Source organism: Acinonyx jubatus, chromosome A1 (genome assembly GCF_027475565.1).
Source record: "Acinonyx jubatus isolate Ajub_Pintada_27869175 chromosome A1, VMU_Ajub_asm_v1.0, whole genome shotgun sequence".
Taxonomy (NCBI): Eukaryota; Metazoa; Chordata; class Mammalia; order Carnivora; family Felidae; genus Acinonyx; species Acinonyx jubatus.
The window spans coordinates 28,401,883-28,420,752 of NC_069380.1; the positions used below are offsets into that span (position 1 = coordinate 28,401,883).

Genomic DNA, 18,870 nt, shown 5'->3' on the forward strand with positions numbered 1-18,870 from the left:
ATGCTTCATAAAGCGCGGCTCCTTATAAGGAAGGCAGGTATTGCTGTGGCCAGACACTCCAGGTGACGCCAACAGTGACAACATGAGCAGACGGGGCTGGCATGACATGTTTAGATTAAGTAAGCCAATTTGTGTCTCACTGGGATTGCTCACTTCACAGCAAATTAAGTAATTTCTATTAACTGAGATGTAGCTATAATATTTCATACAGGAAGAACGAAGAACATCGCTAGAAAAATCTTAAGAATTGTTGTTTGCATTTTTACATCATTCATGCCTTCAGGCTGTCAACAAATATCTAGGCTAGGTATTCTAGAACCAGAGCCAGAGATGGAAATGTTTGTGTAAGTAATTTTAGAGGGAGAGCTTTGAGGTGAAACTTGCAGGGAGGCCAAGGAGTTAGGATACAGCTGTGGAAAAGAGAGGTTTTAGGCCATCTGGCCTCAGCCAGAGAGCTCTGGAGCATGAATGGCACTGCTCAGCTATCCCATTTGGAAGCAAGATGGGCCAGCCTTTTTTGCCCCCATATCAGTAAGTCATTGGTTACGGGCTGTCCCCTAGGGGAGGTTAAGGGGGACCCTCTAACTCCCAGGCATTTCTGGGCAGAGTAGCTCCCCAGTGGTGGAGGGCAGTTCTTTGGAGAAGGGTGCAGCTGTGAGTTGTCAGAAGTCATGCTGCAGTAGCCGGGGACCAGGTGTATTTGGTGGTAAAGGAGATCTGTGCAGGGTGCCAATGGCATATACTGTAAGGAACCTTTGCTGAGGGACAGCACAGTCCATAGCACTGTTCTAGGCCTTGAGAAATACAGCATTGAACAAGACAGCTGAGGTCATTTCTGTCATGAAGCTTTCTAGTGGTAATGAGGAAATATGCAGTAAATAACACAATAAACAGGGAAGTATCAATGCTGTGAAGGAAATTATGTGAAAATGTTTTAAAGGCTGATGTGATAAGGAGTGAATGGGTAAGCTTGGCAGCAATGACCATCTTCATAATTGTGGTGGAATTTGCAATAAGACATTCCAGCACGTCAGTAGCTTTGTCTGTTCTAGAGATTCAGTGGATGAATTGACCCAGTGTAAGATGAATCCATAAAAGATTGCAGATGACCGTGAGCTGTGAGAACATGGGCTAGTGATAGGTTGGAATAACACTCCAGCCAACAGCCTGAGGTCCCAGGCCTAGCTAGGGTCTGACCCAGGGTGATAGAATTAGAGGAAATAGGGTACCAGGGATACTGATACCAAGGGGAGTATTGGTGTGATAATCAGAAAATGGAGAGAACAGACGCAGAAGTATATGCAACTTGTTATAAATACCCAAATATCAGATTTATAACCTCTATGGGCAATACCAGTGAGTCATGTGCCTTATCCCCTGATTAGAATAGGAAGTCAGGAACTGAGCAGGGCTGAGCCTATAGCCAAGTGAAACTGAATAAAGCAAGGGACAGGACTACAAGCTTTGCACTCCGTACCAACAAAGGTGTCTTCTGTATTATATACACACACGCATTCTGAATGTGAGGGTTTTGTTTTATTTTTAACCAACCTTCAGGGGCAGTTGCATATAATTGGATATCATTTTCTACCGAGGACTTCAGTTCTGCTGCTGCATCACTGGAACTAGTAGCACTTTTTACCGGTTTCTGCTCATAACTGGTTAAATGGCAATAATGCTACAGTCCAGGCTATGAGTATGTTTTCAGATACAGTTTTTAGGAATGCCTTGTGTCAAAAATCAGAAACCATTTGTTATACAACTGGTCTAAAATAAAATGGAAGCCTCGCATTTTTGAAGGAAAGCATGAGTTTGGGTAACTTCTTTGAGCCCAAAGCTTATCAGACAGTTATAAAGATTAAATGATATATGTCACATGTAACTAGGACAGTGCCTGGTATGTGGTAAGGAGCCAGTTAAAATTAAACCTCCTGTCTATAAGTCTGTATCATCTTCTATCCATATATAGGTGAGAGCCACATCTTCTGCCCCTTCTTCTATTCTTAGCTTTAGATCTGCATTTTTCTTTTACAAATATCCACATAAGTATCTCTGGGGCATTTCAAATCCAAAATATCCATCTCTTCTTACCAACTCTTCTTTTTCAATGTTCACCAGCCCCCTTTCTAGACCTGGTTCATGGCAGGTGTCAGTAATGCAGTGTTAATTATGGAATTGGTGAAGGAAAGAATAGATGTTTCCTCTCTGTGCTTACAGAGCCCTGTATCCAGTCACCTGGCCTGTAAGCCCTGTACCTTTTGTCTTTCCCTACTCTTCACCTTGACAGTCATTCATTATGAAATCATGTCTTCATTTTTTAAGGTCTCCTAAATATCTTCCTCTTTTCCTTTCCCACAGCCACAGGCCATGCCTGGACTATTACATTCGTTTATTTTCCTGCACTCCAGAGTTGTAAACAAGTCCTTTCAATTCCATCCTTCTAATAGATATAGTATCTCCTTCCCTCCTTCTCTGGGCCATAATTCCATTCCTCTTCTCTTGCTTAGATTATTGTGGTAGTCTCCTGGCTAAAAACTCAGCCTCCAGTCTATCTTTCTTTTGTTTCCCGTTGTTCCAGCCAATAAAGTTGATAACTTATTGTCCTGCTCAGAACCCTCTAATGACTCCCATTGCCCACAGCATCCAGTCTATTCCTTAGTTTGAGCCTCATCTGCTTCACTGGTCTTACTTCCAGCCTTTTTCTCCCACATACTTACGCTTAAGCCAAATGAACTGCTTATGATTCCTGAGTATCACGTGCAGCTCCTATAGCCTGGAGTGCCTTTCTCATCAACTCTGCCTGGGAAAGTCTTACTTAACCTACTTTTAACTAAGCTAGCCCTCGCGTAATGGACAGTGGTTTTAAAGACTCTTGAAAAAGAACTCCAGTTTGAAAATAGTATTAACAATATAAGCATAAATGAAATGAAACCGACAGAAAATTATGTAAGTAAAACCATCAGATGGTGCATCTGATTTGATTGAAAAGAGAAAAGACTCTGGAGTAAGGTTACAGAGGACACCACACATGAATAATATTCTCTTCATAATGATTCAAAACAAAACATTGCTGCAGAGAAGTTGAAAGTGGACTTACACGAAGTCCTGCAGGATGGCACCAGCTTGATACCATATTTAAAACCAAGACTTTTAAAATAAAGCCATGGGGCACTCTGGTGGCTCAGTCAGTTAAGCATCCACTCTTGGTTTCAGCTCAGATCATGATCTTGAGGTTTGTGAGTTCAAGCCCCATGTCAGACTCCATGCTGACTGTGCAGAGCCTGCTTGAGATTCTCTTTCTCCCTCGCTCTGTGTCCCTTCCCCACTCGCTCTCTCTGTTTCTCTCTCAAAAATAAATAAGCTTAAATTAAAAAAATGTAAACTAAAGCCAGAATTATTTCAATATCTTGTTATGAGATAGGAACTAACAATGAAAATCTTTTATACTACAGTCTCACTTAAAATTTTATTGTAAAGTATTTCAAAGATCTGCCAAACCTACACATTCATCTTTTACAAAGTCAAGAGGTCAGTTTGTTGATGTGTGTTAAACGACTGTCAGAGAGATGCCCCATAAACAAATATTTTAAAAATGAAAAAAAAACCAAAACATTTAATTTGGTCCTTCAAGGTAAAGGTCATGCTCTAACAGTAAAGTAGAAAATAATTACTTTAAATAATCTCTGGAGAGAGCATTTTAAAATCAGATGTTTATAAGTGTTTCAGTTGCTAGGCTTTTTTGTTGCTGAAAATAATACATATCACCCTGTGATATTGTGATATAATAAGAAAAATATATTTCATCTTCATTCTCATTTCTGCCACAAGAGCTTCTAAAACCCTGTAATTTCCTGAGAAATAAGGGTATCTTTCTGTTATGACACTGATCTTCTTTCCCAGTTCTAAAACCCTTGTAATCTCTGGAGTGAGAAGACTCTTTTTTTATGCAAATAAGGTAACTCTTGGGGCCCTGGATAGCTTCAGACTGCCCCCCCCCATTTCCTCAGGAAACCATGTGATTGGAGGGTTGGAACTTTCAGCCCTGCTCCCTAGCTCTGGGGAGAGGAAAGGAGGGGTACTGAAGATTAAGTTAATTGCCAATGGCCAATGATTTAATCAATTGTGTCCACTTAATGGAACCTGTGTAAAAATCCCGAACAGTGGGGTTTGCAGGGCTTCTGGGTTAGCGAATACGCTGAAGTACTGGGAGGGTGCTGTGACCAGAGAGGACATTGGTCCTCTCAATGCACAGCCCCTCTCGCCCCATTACTTGCCTCTCGTATCTCTTCCTTTTGGCTGTTCCTAAGTTGTAGCCTTTGTAATAAATCAGGAGCAGTACGTAAAGTGCCTTCCTGCGTTCTGTGAGCTGTTCTAGCAAATTATGGATCCCGAGGAGGGGATCATGGAAACCCCTGACTCAGAGCTGGTCTGTCAAAAGTAGGGGAGGCCTGAGACTTGGAATTGGTGAGTGAAGTGGGGACAGTCTTGTGAAACAGAGCCCTTACCCACTGGGATCTGTGCTAGCTCCACCGTGTAGTTAGTGTCAGAATTGAATTACCTTGTAGACAGCCAGCTGGTGTATGCAGAAACTTAAGAGATTGTCGGGTCTGGAAAACCCACGTTCGGTGTCAGAGTGCTGAAATGTAGAAATAGATCATACAGTCCTAAAAGGTCTCTTCTACACGCTAAAACAATTTGAAATACAATTTCCTCAAATGATTAGAAACCTTATAAATGAAGATTTTCAATGATGTTTGAACCCATTGGTTCAAAATATAAAATGTGGTACTGATTTGTTTGCCAAACCACTGATAGACTTCAGGAAGGATGGAAATTCCCAAGCCTAATAGTACTAAAATCCTTCGTATGTTTGATAAATGAGTGAAAAGTGTATGTCGTGCTATAGGGGTGCAGTGAATGCTGCATTTCTTTTTGGATCTGTATGTCTTTGTGAGCTCGTTTTCAGCTATAATAACCATTAAAACAGGCATTGAAATAAACTGAACTTAGGATTAGACCTTTTAATCACACATATAATAATAAAGTATATCAACCACTTTGTTCTCCCAAAAATGTCCTTTATTTTATTTTATTTTATTTTATTTTATTTTATTTTATTTTATTTTATTTTATTTTATTTTTTAATGTTTATTCATTTTTGAGAGACAAAGACAGAGCATGAGTGGGGAAGGGGCAGAGAGACAGGGAGACACAGAATCCGAAGCAGGCTCCAGGCTCTGAGCTGTCAGCACAGAGCCCGACGTGGGGTTCGAACTCACGAACTGTGAGATCATGACCTAAGCCGAAGTCAGACGCTCAACCGACTGAGCCACCCAGGCGCCCCCAAAAACGTCCTTTAATTTAAAAAAAAAATTTTTTTTTTTAACGTTTATTTATTTTTGAGACAGAGAGAGACAGAGCATGAACGGGGGAGGGGCAGAGAGAGAGGGAGACAGAATCGGAAGCAGGCTCCAGGCTCTGAGCCATCAGCCCAGAGCCCGACGCGGGGCTCGAACTCACGGACCGCGAGATCGTGACCCGGGCTGAAGTCGGACGCTTAACCGACTGAGCCACCCAGGCGCCCCTAATTTTTAATAAGAATGAAAGTTGTTTGTATTATCAACAAATAAAGTCCAAGAGCATTTTTTAGATATTGTTTTCCATAGTTGGCTCAGTTTTTGTTACTGTTTTCATATATTTTACAGTGTATCTTCTCAGAAAAAACTTTGATTGATAGTATATTTAGAGCTACTGACCTAGAACAGTCTCCGCTATTGTACATGTCATTCTTTATCACAATTACGTGTTCCCACTTCTGTCTCCCTGGCTGATCAGTGAGCTCTCCCTGAGGGCAAGGATGGGTCTTTGAACTGCCTCCTTCCAGCACAACGTCTGGAACATGGTGGGTGTTTGATAAACATTTGTTAAACAAATGAATAAATGCAATATCTCTTCCTTCCCACCCATCTTTGAGACATCTGCTTAGGGAGTCCTCTCTCGGAAATGAACAGGTGATTGGTTCTTCATTTCCATGAAATGAAAATCAGCCTCTTGAGCATGATATTTAAGAAAACTGTGCACTCTGGCTCACCTCACCTGGCCAGCTCGACTGCCTTCTGTGCAACTATATTCTAGACATAACTCTTGTTCCCTCAAATTTCTCTTGTATCTTGACCTTCTACATGTTTGTCTGTTTCTCTGTCTGGAAGCATTTTCTACCCATACCTATCAGTTAAAATCATATTGAATCATCAACACTCTGTTCTCTTTACTCAGAATTAATTGCCTTCTCCTCTGTGTTCTCACTGAACTTTGATTTAATTTCTATTATTGCCCTTATCACCCTCTGACATGGATTATATTTGTTTTACATCTATCTTTCTGTCATGTGTGCTTCCTGAGAACAGAATCTCTGATCTTTTATAATCGTCATACCTAAAAGTCTGCCTTATACATTGGAAATACGTAATATTTGTTTAACACACTCTTGCCTCATTCATTCTTTGAGTGAACATTGATTGCGTGCCTAGAAGGTATGAGGTGTGGTGACAGGCACTAGATATATAGGTGATATCCCCTTGTGTATAGATGGTATGCCTTGTCTTCACAGTGAAGGACAGTCATAGGAACAACTAAAAAGTTTCTTAAGTATAAAGTCCTTTCGAGCAGTTAGTTCAAGTGGAAGGATAGAAGTGAGAAACAAGTTATCGTTCATTTATTTGAATTTGGATTCAAGAAATATGATAGATACCAGAAGAGCAAAAGTGGCCAGGGGCAGAACTTTCTCTGCAGTGTCCACTGTCTTCAGCTCAACCCTGTTTCCTGCGGGTGTTGGCTCAGCTCCTTGTTGCTGTCTTCCTACTGGTGACTGAAACATTTTGGTATTGAAACACCTAGGTATGTTTTGGAATAGCTTTCAAAATCCCCAGCAAATTTTAAGATAAAACATAAGATGGCAAAAAAAAAAAAAAGAAGAAGAAGAAGAAGAGGAGGAGGAGCTTAGAGCTCTGCTCCAGTCCCCTGACCTCTATGTCCTTGGAGGTGTTTGTTCCTTTTCTGCCATTAAAATGATACTGGAAAATGGCTGTGACTGAAATGAATGAACTCTTTAACTTTTGCTTCTGAATGTTATATATCTCATTTTTCTTATGATTCAGTAGCGTCTTCCTTTAAGAAAATCTATCATAAAAACTTAATAAAATAGGTACATTACAGAAAACTTAAACATGGATTTCCTTGAAAAGTTCTCCAAATATAATGCTTATTTACATACTATTTTCTATTTGACTTGAGTAGTTGAAGTGTGATAAATTTAACACTGAGCATTGTGAGTTTTTTCAAGTTGATGAACAGTCAGAAATGAGGATAAAAATAATTCATGATTATAATATACCAAATAATATTATGATATATGTAAAATGCAACTTACATAGTGAGTTTTAGGCAATAAGTATTACACGGAAAATGTATTTAGGGTTGTTAACCTTGAGAGACGTGCTAAGCCGGTCTCACGGAGAGCTGGTGGACTTAAGTCTTCTGATGGATTTCCTTAGCAGCAGGCTATTTCTCATTTGTCTTAGTGATCAAAAATAGGTATTTCAGGGGTGCCTGGGTGGGTCAGTTGGTGAGGTGTCCGATTCTTGATTTCAGCTCAGGTCATGATCTCAGGGTCCTGAGATCCAGCCGCACGTCGGGTTTCACACTGAGTGTGGAGCCTGCTTAAGATTCTCCTTCTCTCCCTCTGCCCCTCCTGCGCGTGCTCGCTCTCTCTCTCTCTCTCTCTCTCTCTCTCTCTCTCTCTCTTTGAATTGCCTCTGGTAAAATATCTTTCGATATTTAATCTCATGCAAGATCTAGTTCATACTGTACCAAAGATGGTACATTATTAGTATGGTGAGTTAGGTTCGCTTAAGTATATTATGAGTTTAAGCTCATCAGGGGAAGAAATTTCTACCTATTTTGTTCACAGATATTTCAGCATCCAAAGCAATGCCCATGAATAAATGCTGAATACAAATTTATTGAATAAAAGAGTAGATGATATCCTGATATGAAAAGATATTCACATTAATTTTTGACTCTCTCATGCTTTTCTGTTGTGACCCAATTAATGAGACATTTAAAAAACTATAAACTACTCATTACTGTATTTTCTGGTAAAGCTTTACTCAGTGGACACAGTGTTCCCCAGCCTCACGCTCTGGTTTCATCTGTGTGTACATCTTTGCCCACTCATTAGTTTTGCATTTAATCTGCATTTTTGTTCTTCTATTCCTTTTTTAGAACTGATTAGAAAATGCATTGTTTAATGTTAGGAGCAAAGGGTAATAAAGGACCTGCATACTGTTTTTCTTTTGGGGGCTGGAAAAGAGGAAATGAAGTTCCCACAAAGAAATTAGGTCATCTTGAGTTCCTAAAGTTTACCAAGCCAGAAACCTAGCTTTCAGAGGAAAGACAAAAGATCCAGTTTTTAAATATATCATTTTAGTAGATTTATTTTTAAAGATTAGACAACTCACATCTTTCAGATTTTTATTAAGAGATTTGATTATCAGCATGGCTTTGAATATCAGAGGAGTTTCTTTTTAAATAAGTGTTAATACAGTGCTAGGAGATGCGGGGAGGGAAGTAGATTTTGAAAACTAAGCATATTTTGAAATGTTTAGCTTCCATCAGATGACTACTTTGCTGTGGCTATTTTCTACCTGTTGTTCCCAGTAAGAAGCTACCCCTGAAGAGAACAGTGTTGCATCACAGTAGACTTCCTTCCATAAATATTATCCCCCTAATGTCTTCCTTTCTTTTATGGTTTGTTAGGATTTTTTGCATCTGGACACATTAGTGATGAGTGATTGACTGCTAAATAAACTATTTGTCCTCCAAAACAGCTATTTTAAGAGCTGGAGTCTTTTCAGTCACTTTGGCAGAAATAATATTTTGCTTATTAAAAAGACTTTTCCCTCAAAGCATTCAAAGCACATATAACAATAATATTCTTTCTGTCTCCACTTTATCTTCCTTGCTTTTTACTCTACTCTGCTCCCTCATTTATTCTCTTTTAATTCCCTCTTTAGACACGAGTAATCTTGAGCTTCAAGAGGTGAAGTGATTGACCAACGTCTAAATCTGGACTCAGAGTTAGGCCAGTGGTGGTTTTTAACAAACACTGCAATAATCACAGTTAATTTGTGTCTTCCTTTTTTTGTATTGTATGGTAACACTGCTTATATTAGTGGCCCTTTCTGTTTGACGTCCTTGAGAAGTTTCTCTTCCAACATGGCGGAAATACATTTGCCTTTTACAGGCAAGAGTAAGAAAGGGTGTGTTGCTATTCAAGAGGGAGCCCAGACCGCTTGTACACATTGTTTACAACTTAACGTTTGTTTGCCTCAGCTATGTCTAAGTAGCACTCTGTTTTATTTTTGAAAATTATCAGTGTCCCTTACCTTCATTTCGTTGATAGTTAAAATAAGCCTTTGGAAATGATATTCTTGATGATGCCATGAACTCTTTTCCACTTGGCAATATCATTCAGCAGTGTTACTTCTCAATGGGTAATGTTATGCTTATCTCTTATTGGCAGAAATTAGTATTTACTTCTATTTTCAGGACCTTCCCTCATTTAGAAATATTTGGCAAATATTTGTTAAGTGTCTCCTCTGTGCCATCGTCCAGCTTTCCTTTCCCATGTTTGACTTCTATTAATGACTAGTCTATTCCTACAGCCAATTTTATTTAATGAACCATAAAGTTAGAGATAATTTTTGTTAGCTATTTGAAACTCTTATATGTTGTCTTTCTTCTTTCACTCTTATGTTTAACTACTATTGCTTTTCTAAAAGAAAGCTAACCATAAGCCAGTTTAAACACAGCTTACTAAAATACCACTTTTAAAATAAACATCACTATTTTGAGATCATTTGCTTTTCAGTAAATTAGCAGATATTAGCTTAATGTACCTTTACAAGCAACATTTCAAGAACAGATTGTACTTGCTCTTCAGAGGCCAATTTTCTTTCCTTATTTTGACAAAAACCTAGTCTTTACACAACTTAATTATTTTTATTGCATGTAGAATGATTTTAAATTACTATCAAGACATTAATAACTATTTAAAAAAAAACTTTAAAATTACAGGATTAAGGGGACTCTAAGGTGACTCAGTCAATTAAGCTGACAGCTCACAGCCTGGAGCCTACGTCAGATTCTGTGTCTCCCTCTCTCTCTGCACCCCTACCCTGCTCATGCTCTGTCTCTCTCTCAAAAATAAATAAACATTAAAAAAATTTTTTTTTAATCACAGAATTAAAAAAAGAATAGAGTTTAGCACCATATTTCTTTGAGTAGCCCCTTTATCTACACAGGCTTTAATTGATAGAAAACTTTAGTTTGCAAGATAGTGAGAAGTGAGAACATTTATGTCAGCGATTAGCTAAACATTCTAATTAATTCAAGCATTACAGATAATAGTTATGTACTGAAAACCATTTTTTAAATTAAGCCGTAGGCTAAGAAAATGTGATTTAGATGTGTTTTAAATTCCCTTCTCTTCTCTATTGTTGAAATTACTAATTCTATTTAAACTTTTATAAGCTTATATTTCAGAGATGTTCTTGAGAGGAACAAATTGTAATAGAATTGAAATTGTAGCAAATAAAATACTCTCTTAGGGTTATTGCCTATTTGTGTGGAGAACTATTATCTTTTGATCCAAGATGCTCCTAAACACAGAGCAATGATTTTAATCAACTTTTCAGAAAAATAATCATTATATTGTCTTTAAGAGTCAATTCATATGCTGCTTGTGACAATAATGGTTACCTTATCACTTCACTAAGTTGAAACTTATGATATTGTAAGATACCTTGAAAAACAAGCTTTCTCTTATTGTATTAAGTACTATGCAAAGATAGTAGGTTATTTGCCACTCTTACATCACCAGTGAAACTTAACTGACATATAAGCCAATCCATTTTTTAATAGCATATCATTTTACACATTTTACTAACCTCTGCTTTTCCTTTGATGTATATGATGAAAGATCAATAAAAGAACAGAACAAAACCACCTTTTTTCTATAAATTCCTCTTTCTCACAGACTACTCCACTGAAAGCCATGATTTCCATTTGTGTTTATTCTCATTTGTAATCCTTTTTAGAAATCATCTGATTTGTGCATGTTCCCTCAAACCTTTGGTTTTTAATTCTAGCACAAAAGTCTTTTGATAAATCTAATTTGGCAAGTTGTATCTTATCAGAATTCAGGTGTTATAGAACAATTTCATTTGCCTTTTTAAAATTGGAATTCAGCTTGAATTTCCTTCCCACTGACAATGATACAAGAGTTCCTTTTTCCATTTTGGTGCTTGAAGGTGTCATGTTGTTGCCCATTAAATATGTGACAAATGAAGTGAGAAATTCATTATATAGCTATAAAAATCTGTGTGAACACACTGTTTCTCTTCCTCACCCAACCCCCCTTCTGTATTGCTAGAATATTAACAACGAATTTAAGGGGAATTAGTTAAACTGTGTTCTTGTTTGCTTAAAACTCTAAAAATTAATTTTTTAGCAGAAGATAGCATAAAGTATGTCCTATAGAAAACTTGTAAGACCCAGGAATAGAGAAAATGGACATATGACTAGATATCATTACACTGCATAAGAAACATTGTGTTCATACTAAAAGTGGATAAGCACCAATAAATTGTCACCGTATGTTTTGTTTTCACTTTTCTTAACATCCTCAAGGCTTTATTTCAAACACATCTGAATTTGAATTTTAGCCAACATTAAAAGTGGTATCCGATTCTTTGTAAAGTGTTAGTGCTTGGGCTATAGGAAGCAGTAGATAATAAGGCAGGTATCAGACCCATGAGAGCCAGAATCATTGGGGTGGGAGCTTGGAATAGAGGTCAGGAAGAGCAATAGACCAGACTCCAGGGAATTAACTCAAGAAGCCACTTGCCGTTTAGTCAAATTAGAGGGAAGAGCCTTTCAAGCTAGGTGCAGATAAGTTAGGTAGTCTAGAAATTATAAATGTCAATAAGTGTATTGCCAACATACCTGTTCAAGCCCTGGTATGTGAGGACACTGATGGAGGAGTTACTCACTACAATAAGTCTAAATTCAACTCAGTTGGAGTCCATGATGGCTGTAAACAAGATCTTCCATACTCCCTTGACTAGTCAACTGCAAGTGTACTTCTCAATATGACTGTACTTTCTAATAAACACTTATAAATTAATAAAAAAGATTTCTTATATCTAGTAGTGTCAGCCTTAATCTAACCCAACATTTACTGAAGTGGATTCTATAGTTCCAGATTCTCTGTTTTAAAAAAAAAAAAAAAAAAGGGTCCCTGGTCCAATAAATTTGGAAATCCACATACTATATGTTGTGTTATAAGCCACAGTGTTGACTTTTAACTTTTAGCACTTTTGTCATTTTATTCATGCATTCATTTATTCAGCGAATATGTATTAAATGCATTCTATGTGCCAGATATCCATTAGGTGCAGGGAACTGGATGAGGGACAGATAGATATGGTCTACCTTCTTAAATCTTACAGTCTATGTAGAAAGATATTAAGATAAGTAATTAGAATATAGTGTGTTAAGGGTTGAAATAGAGGAGATCCAGGGCTCAAAGGGAACATGCAACAGGGTCACCTAACCTGGTCTTTTTAGAAAGGGTCATGGTGGGGATTTCCAAGAAACACCGTCTACACTCAAGACCTGAAGATCAGGTAGAAGTTAGGCAAGAACTTTCAGTCCTAACAGCAGAAATAATGATAACAAACTGGTAAGGCTTATGTGTAGTTACACTCTTTATATCTGCCATATGCTGTGCTAGGTACTTTCCAAGTGTTCTGTCATCGATCCTCCTGGGTGGATTGTATTACTTACCCAAGATCAGGTGGCTAATAAGTGATAAGAACTAGAATTTGAATCCTGATTGGTCTGACTCCAATGTCTTCTTTCTACTACCCCACAGCTGCCTGTCAAAGCAATTCACTTATTTTGATTAAATTTGTTTTGCTAAAGCAAAAACTTACTTGAAAGATATCTTAAGTTTGCTTGGTTTGTCATTGTCATACAGTATTTATCAGCTTTTTAAATAAATACACATTTTATAATTTTAATAGATGGTGATAAATGTTAGCATTTGGGGAGAAGTTTCAGAAGCATATTATAACACTAAGGTCTGAAGTTCACATTCCAAGTATGGCCTCACACATAGTAGGTACTCAAAAGAACACAGGTATAACTCCACATATTACTTGATAAGTGATAGAGAAATTTGAAAAGGCAACCTTCAATTCTTATAAAGAAAAGTGCTACTCACATTTTAAAAGTAATTTAATTCTCTATGTGATATGATCAAGATGGCCATAGAATTTTTTATTTTAAAGAGAGCATATATGTAGAGGATGAAGATATAGAATTGATCCCCTTAAATGTGTCTGGACCTACCTATCACCTGCAGCTTATATACACATTTTTGGTAAAAGTAATTCATAGATGATATGAATTTCCTATCTCATCATGTGAGAACGTATATAACATCAAGAGAGCTCACTATTAATAATTTGAATATTCTGATCTAAAGGAAGGTCTGGCACACTCTAGCAAATAGATTTAAGAAAATGGAATGGATTGTCTTAATCCTAGCAGAAATGTTCAAAAGCCTGTGGTCGCTGGAGGGAGGTAAGACAGTCTGGCTTTTGCACATGCTGTGGGCAGAATTGGGCCAGAATGTGGAATTCATACACTTGCCTAATTGGTCATGTCAGGATGCCAGTCATCACCAAAGTCACCATCAAAATTCCTTTCAAATAATATAAATATTATTTCTCTAATGCAAATATATATGTTTTTAATTTCTTCTCCTCACCCTCAGGAGGTGATTTTGAGGAGTGAAATGGTCACAAAGGAAATTACTAGAAAGGAAAGGAGAAGTAAAGAACCTGGATAATCTGTAAACCTGGATTGATTTCCAAACCCTGTAATTCATATTTACATCCACAAAATACTGTTGCTAAATGGAATTTCATTTGTTATTATTCATTTTGAGAAAAGTGGGTGGTGAATAAAAATTTAAAAAGAAGTCCTCCTGTGCTATATTTTTATTCATGTCTGTTTATTTTCTTACTAACTATAAAATGTTTTGGTTTAACTTCAGGGACACCACAGTACAAACCCTTACTCTTCAGCCTTCTGTTAAAGATGGACTGATTGTATACGAAGACTCACCTTTGGTTAGTAATCCAACTATATGAATATTCTCAACTCTATTTTTCTGAATGATAGTTGTATTTCAGCCTTTGAGAGGATTTGTAAATATCCCATAGATTTCAATGAATTTCAGTCTTAACTGGAAAACACTCATTCATATGTCATTTAGGGAGTAGATATTTAAATACAAATCATTGAGAAAATAAAATGTTTTCTTATTCTGTTCTTTTCTCTTCCAGGTGATTTAGGGAATGATAGAAATCCTCTAATGCTTTCTTTATCATTCCAGAATTAAGGGAAAAAAAAACTTTGCTGTTTTCAAATGTGTAGTGTTTAAAATTAGATAATGCTTCTAGAATTTTTTTAAATGATCTTAATGAATAAAATATTAGCCCAGTGTTTTGGGTAGCTGGAAAGACCCATCCCTCAACTTCTTACATAAGACCCAAAATAATCCTGGCCTGCCAGGCCTGTCCCTCTGTGTAGATAACCCCTTTGTGGTAATGGCACAAATATGCCAACATCAGAACCTCTCTGGTCCAGAGCTTTTTGAAGTGATTGAAGTCTTTAGACTCTCACTCCTGAATTCTCCCAGGTTGGGTCTGACTTTCCCTGAACAGAGATGTGAAGGCTGGGGTTGGATTAGTGTTTGAAAGCTATATGTTTTCTCCCTCTTTTTTAATTCAGTTCATTTTTACCCTAAAATTAAACAGAAGAACCCTTATCAGTTTTTTTAGAATATGAATATTTGTGGTAGAGGCAATCATCTGTTTCTCAATCTGTAAAATTATTTGTCAAAACTATGTAATGAGGAAAATTTATTATATGGTTCATTAAAAAATAAGCTTTGGGTTTACATTTAAATTCATTGAGTATTTCCCCCATCTACTCTCTTAAAATGTTTTCTTTTTTTAAGTTTACTTATTTATTTTGAGAGAGAGAGGGAGAAAGCAGGGGAGGGGCACAGAGAGAGAGAGAGAGAGAGAGAGAGAGAGAGAGAGAGAGAGAATCCCAAGCAGGCTCTGCACTGTCAGCCTGGAGCCCATTGCGGGGCTCAGACTCATGACCCATGAGATCATGACCTGAACTGAAATCAGGAGCTAGATGTGTAACCAACTGAACCACCCAGGTGCCCCCCTCTTAAAATGTTTTTAAGAGTTTTTCCCAGCTTTTATTTTTACCTTTCTCTTCATAACGTCACCACTTATTCAGACACCTAAGACCTAGGATTCTTTATTTTTCCTTTCCTTACTTCCCATGTAATCAGTTGCCAAGACTATAGATTATATGTCCAAAAAACTTCAGATCAAGGTGCCTGGTTGGCTCAATGGGTTAAGCATCCAACTCTTGATCTCACCGAAGGTCATGATCTCACGATTCATTAGATCGAGCCCCACATCAGGCTCTGTGAGCCTGCTTGGGATTCTCTCTCTCCCTCTCTTTCTCCCCCTCTGCCACTTGTGCCCCCATGTGCACTCTCTCTCTCTCTCAAAATAAATTTTAAAAACTTAAAAGAAGAAAACTCTTCAGATCAATTTAATACTTTTTATTTCCACTTTTCCATGCCTCTTCCCTTAAAACCAGGTCCCTCAAACTACTTTTTTACCAGATTATTATGGCAATCCCCTTTTAGTCTACTCTGCATATCGCTGCAGGATTAAACATCCTAAAGTGTAGTTCCAGCCTCCATTCCTATCATGCCTGAACTCATAAATCTTTACGAATTGATTACTTAATGAGATAAAGTACATATTTGTCACTCTGGTGACAAATTAACAGAGACCTGATCTACTCTTTCAGACCCTGTTTTCTTTTTTCTTTCTTACATTTAACCTCTGCTTCAGCCAAGATAGACTACTCATATTCCCTCTTCCCTCAATGTGCCTCAGGATTTCTTAAGTTTGACCAGTGATTCCCTTTATATTGAATACCCACCTCTTGACCATCCATTCTGATCTATTGAAATCCCCCACTCCTTTAGAGCCATAACAAATGCAGTGTTCTGATATCCACTTTTGATTGTGATGTCTCAGTCTTCTTAACCTCCATGGAACTCTAGTTTCTGTATTTGTTTCGCTTGTTTAAAATCTCCCCTACTCTGTGGTGTGAAATGTGGACATCACCAACATAGGAATAATTATGTTGCCAAAGGGGAATAAATTGATTACTGCAGAGTTAACAATTTAGTAACTATGTGAAGCTTTTAGAGGTGATCTATAAATTTTGTTTTCAGCTCTGCTACACATTTTTTTTGTGATAGTGTATCCATAACTTAAGTAAAACTAGCTACTAGTATAAATCCAAAGCAATGAGTGAAAAAATTTTAAAGACATTTGCTTTTATTTTTTTGTTTATGATAAATGTTCTGTCTTTAAAGGTTAAAGCAGTAAAGTTGGGTCATGTTCTGGTGGTAGATGAGGCAGACAAAGCCCCAACAAATGTCACCTGTATTTTAAAAACTCTAGTAGAAAATGGAGAAATGATTCTAGCAGATGGAAGACGCATTGTTGCAAGTGAGTATAAAAAAGCTTTCAATATATGCAAATTTCACATCTTTGGTATCAAATCACACACTTAGCTGGCCATTTTTCTACAAGTAACAAACATAAGTTCCATATAACTAAAGTTGTCTGCATGGACAGTCATTTATAAAAATCAATACATCTGAATCAATCTTTGTCTCACATTTTTATAGTCAGAGAGCATCTGTGAAAATTTTCATAGTAGTTTTAGGTCAAATCAGCTTTATATTTTTCTACTCTGAGAATACTAAGATATAATTTTTTAAATGTTTTTTAACGTTTGTTCATTTTTGAGAGATACAGCGTGAGCAGGGGAGGGGCAGAGAGAGAGGGAGACACAATCTGAAGCAGGATCCAGGCTCTGAGCTGTCAGCACAGAGCCTGACATGGGGCTCAAATCCACGAACCATGAGATCATGACCTGAGCTGAAGTCGGGCACTTACGTGACTGAGCCACCCAGGCACCCCTAACATATCATCTTTATTATACTCATTTGTCCATGATTTGTGTGTAATTTAATTTCCTTCATCATTATCTGAATTTTTTAAAAAGCTCTAGCATGTTCTATTGCTTATAATGTTAAAATTAATGTTATTATTACTCATTATAATTAGAAAAATTGCCAGGCATTTTATTATATATATATATTTGTCATACATACATGTGAATATGTGTACACACACACACACACTCCTACCATGGGAAGAAGTTATCCTCTGTTTTGGACTACCTTCTTCCTTTTATTTATTTATTGATTGATTGATTGATTGAATTTTTTCTTGTTAGCAAAAATGTAGATCGATGAATCTCATCAGTCTGTTTAACCTACAAAGAAAAACTGTCTAATGTCAGAATATTTTCTAGTTTCTAAATTTTTTAATTTTTTTTTACATCTTATTTATTTTAGAGAGAGAGAGAGAGACCGAGCACAAGTGGGGGAGGGGCAGAGAGAGAGAGGGAGACATAGAATCTGAAGCAGGCTCCAGGCTCTGAGCTGTCAGCACAGAGCCCGATGCAGGGCTTGAACCCACACTGTGAGATCATGACCTAAGCCAGAGTCTGACGCTTAACCGACTGAGCCACCCAGGTGTCCCTTTTCTAGTTTCTAATTTAATTTTTTTGTGTGATGAACATCTATAACTAGTCACTGAAAATATATATAGCTGATAGCAGGGTAATCAAACAAATTGAGACTAATAACTAAAACCTTCAGTATGCAAAGTGAGGATGTAAAGAAAACCCCATTAAAAATGTGCAGGTGCATCACCAGAGGGGTTTTTCTTAGATGTTAGCATTTCAAGATGGCTATTTCTGAGCCTAGGAAACTCAGCACTAATAAAGATATTCTAATATTTCAACTTCACAGTGAATTTGTGGGAGAAATGAGCATTTGAGTTAGACAGCTTGAATACGAACTCCTAGATCATTCAGACTTTCAGGATTAGAATTCTGCCTGACTTTTGGAGTGCCTGGGTGGTTCAGTCTGTTGAGCGACCGACTTCAGCTCAGGTCATGATCTCACGGTTTGTGAGTTTGAGCCCCGCGTTGGGGTCTGTGCTGACAGCTGGGAGCCTGGAGCCTACTTCAGATTCTGTGTCTCCCTCTCTCTCTGCCCCTCCCCCACTCATGCTCTGTCTCTCTCGGTATCAGAAATAAACAAATATTAAAAAAAAAAAAAAATTCTGCCTGACTTTCATAGATGCATTTTGAAAACAGTAAATGGATAACAAGAAAGAATTGCTGAAACAAAATTGTAGTTAAAGAGTAATTATCTCTTGGTAACCCTTTACATCATCCAATACATTTTTGGAGAATAGTCTAGAAGAAAAAGAGTCGTCCTAATTTTTAAACTCAAATTTAATTGTAGACAACATTTTAAACACAAGAGCCCTGAAGCTCTTCTGAAAATGGTTTCATAAAGCATCACTTCTCAGGCTATGTTTTCCATTTTCTTTCCTTTTTAAGTTTTTATTTTTTATTGTCATTTTCATTTTAATTAACTAACTAATTAAATTTTGCCTGTGACACATACTGTTTTATTTACCACTGCTAAATTAATGGAGATCAAACATTAAGATTGTTGATTGTATTTAGTACATGAATATATGG

General features: G+C 37.3%; 1 protein-coding gene across 1 annotated transcript in view; it reads left to right on the forward strand.

Moving 5' to 3' along the window:
- VWA8 (von Willebrand factor A domain containing 8) overlaps positions 1 to 18,870 on the forward strand; it is a 359,065-nt gene that overhangs the window by 194,316 nt on the left and 145,879 nt on the right. The window contains exons 22-23 of the mRNA XM_027064910.2: positions 14,186 to 14,261; positions 16,616 to 16,751. Of these exons, the coding sequence (XP_026920711.2) occupies positions 14,186 to 14,261; positions 16,616 to 16,751 (212 nt within the window). The remainder of the gene's footprint in view (positions 1 to 14,185; positions 14,262 to 16,615; positions 16,752 to 18,870) is intronic.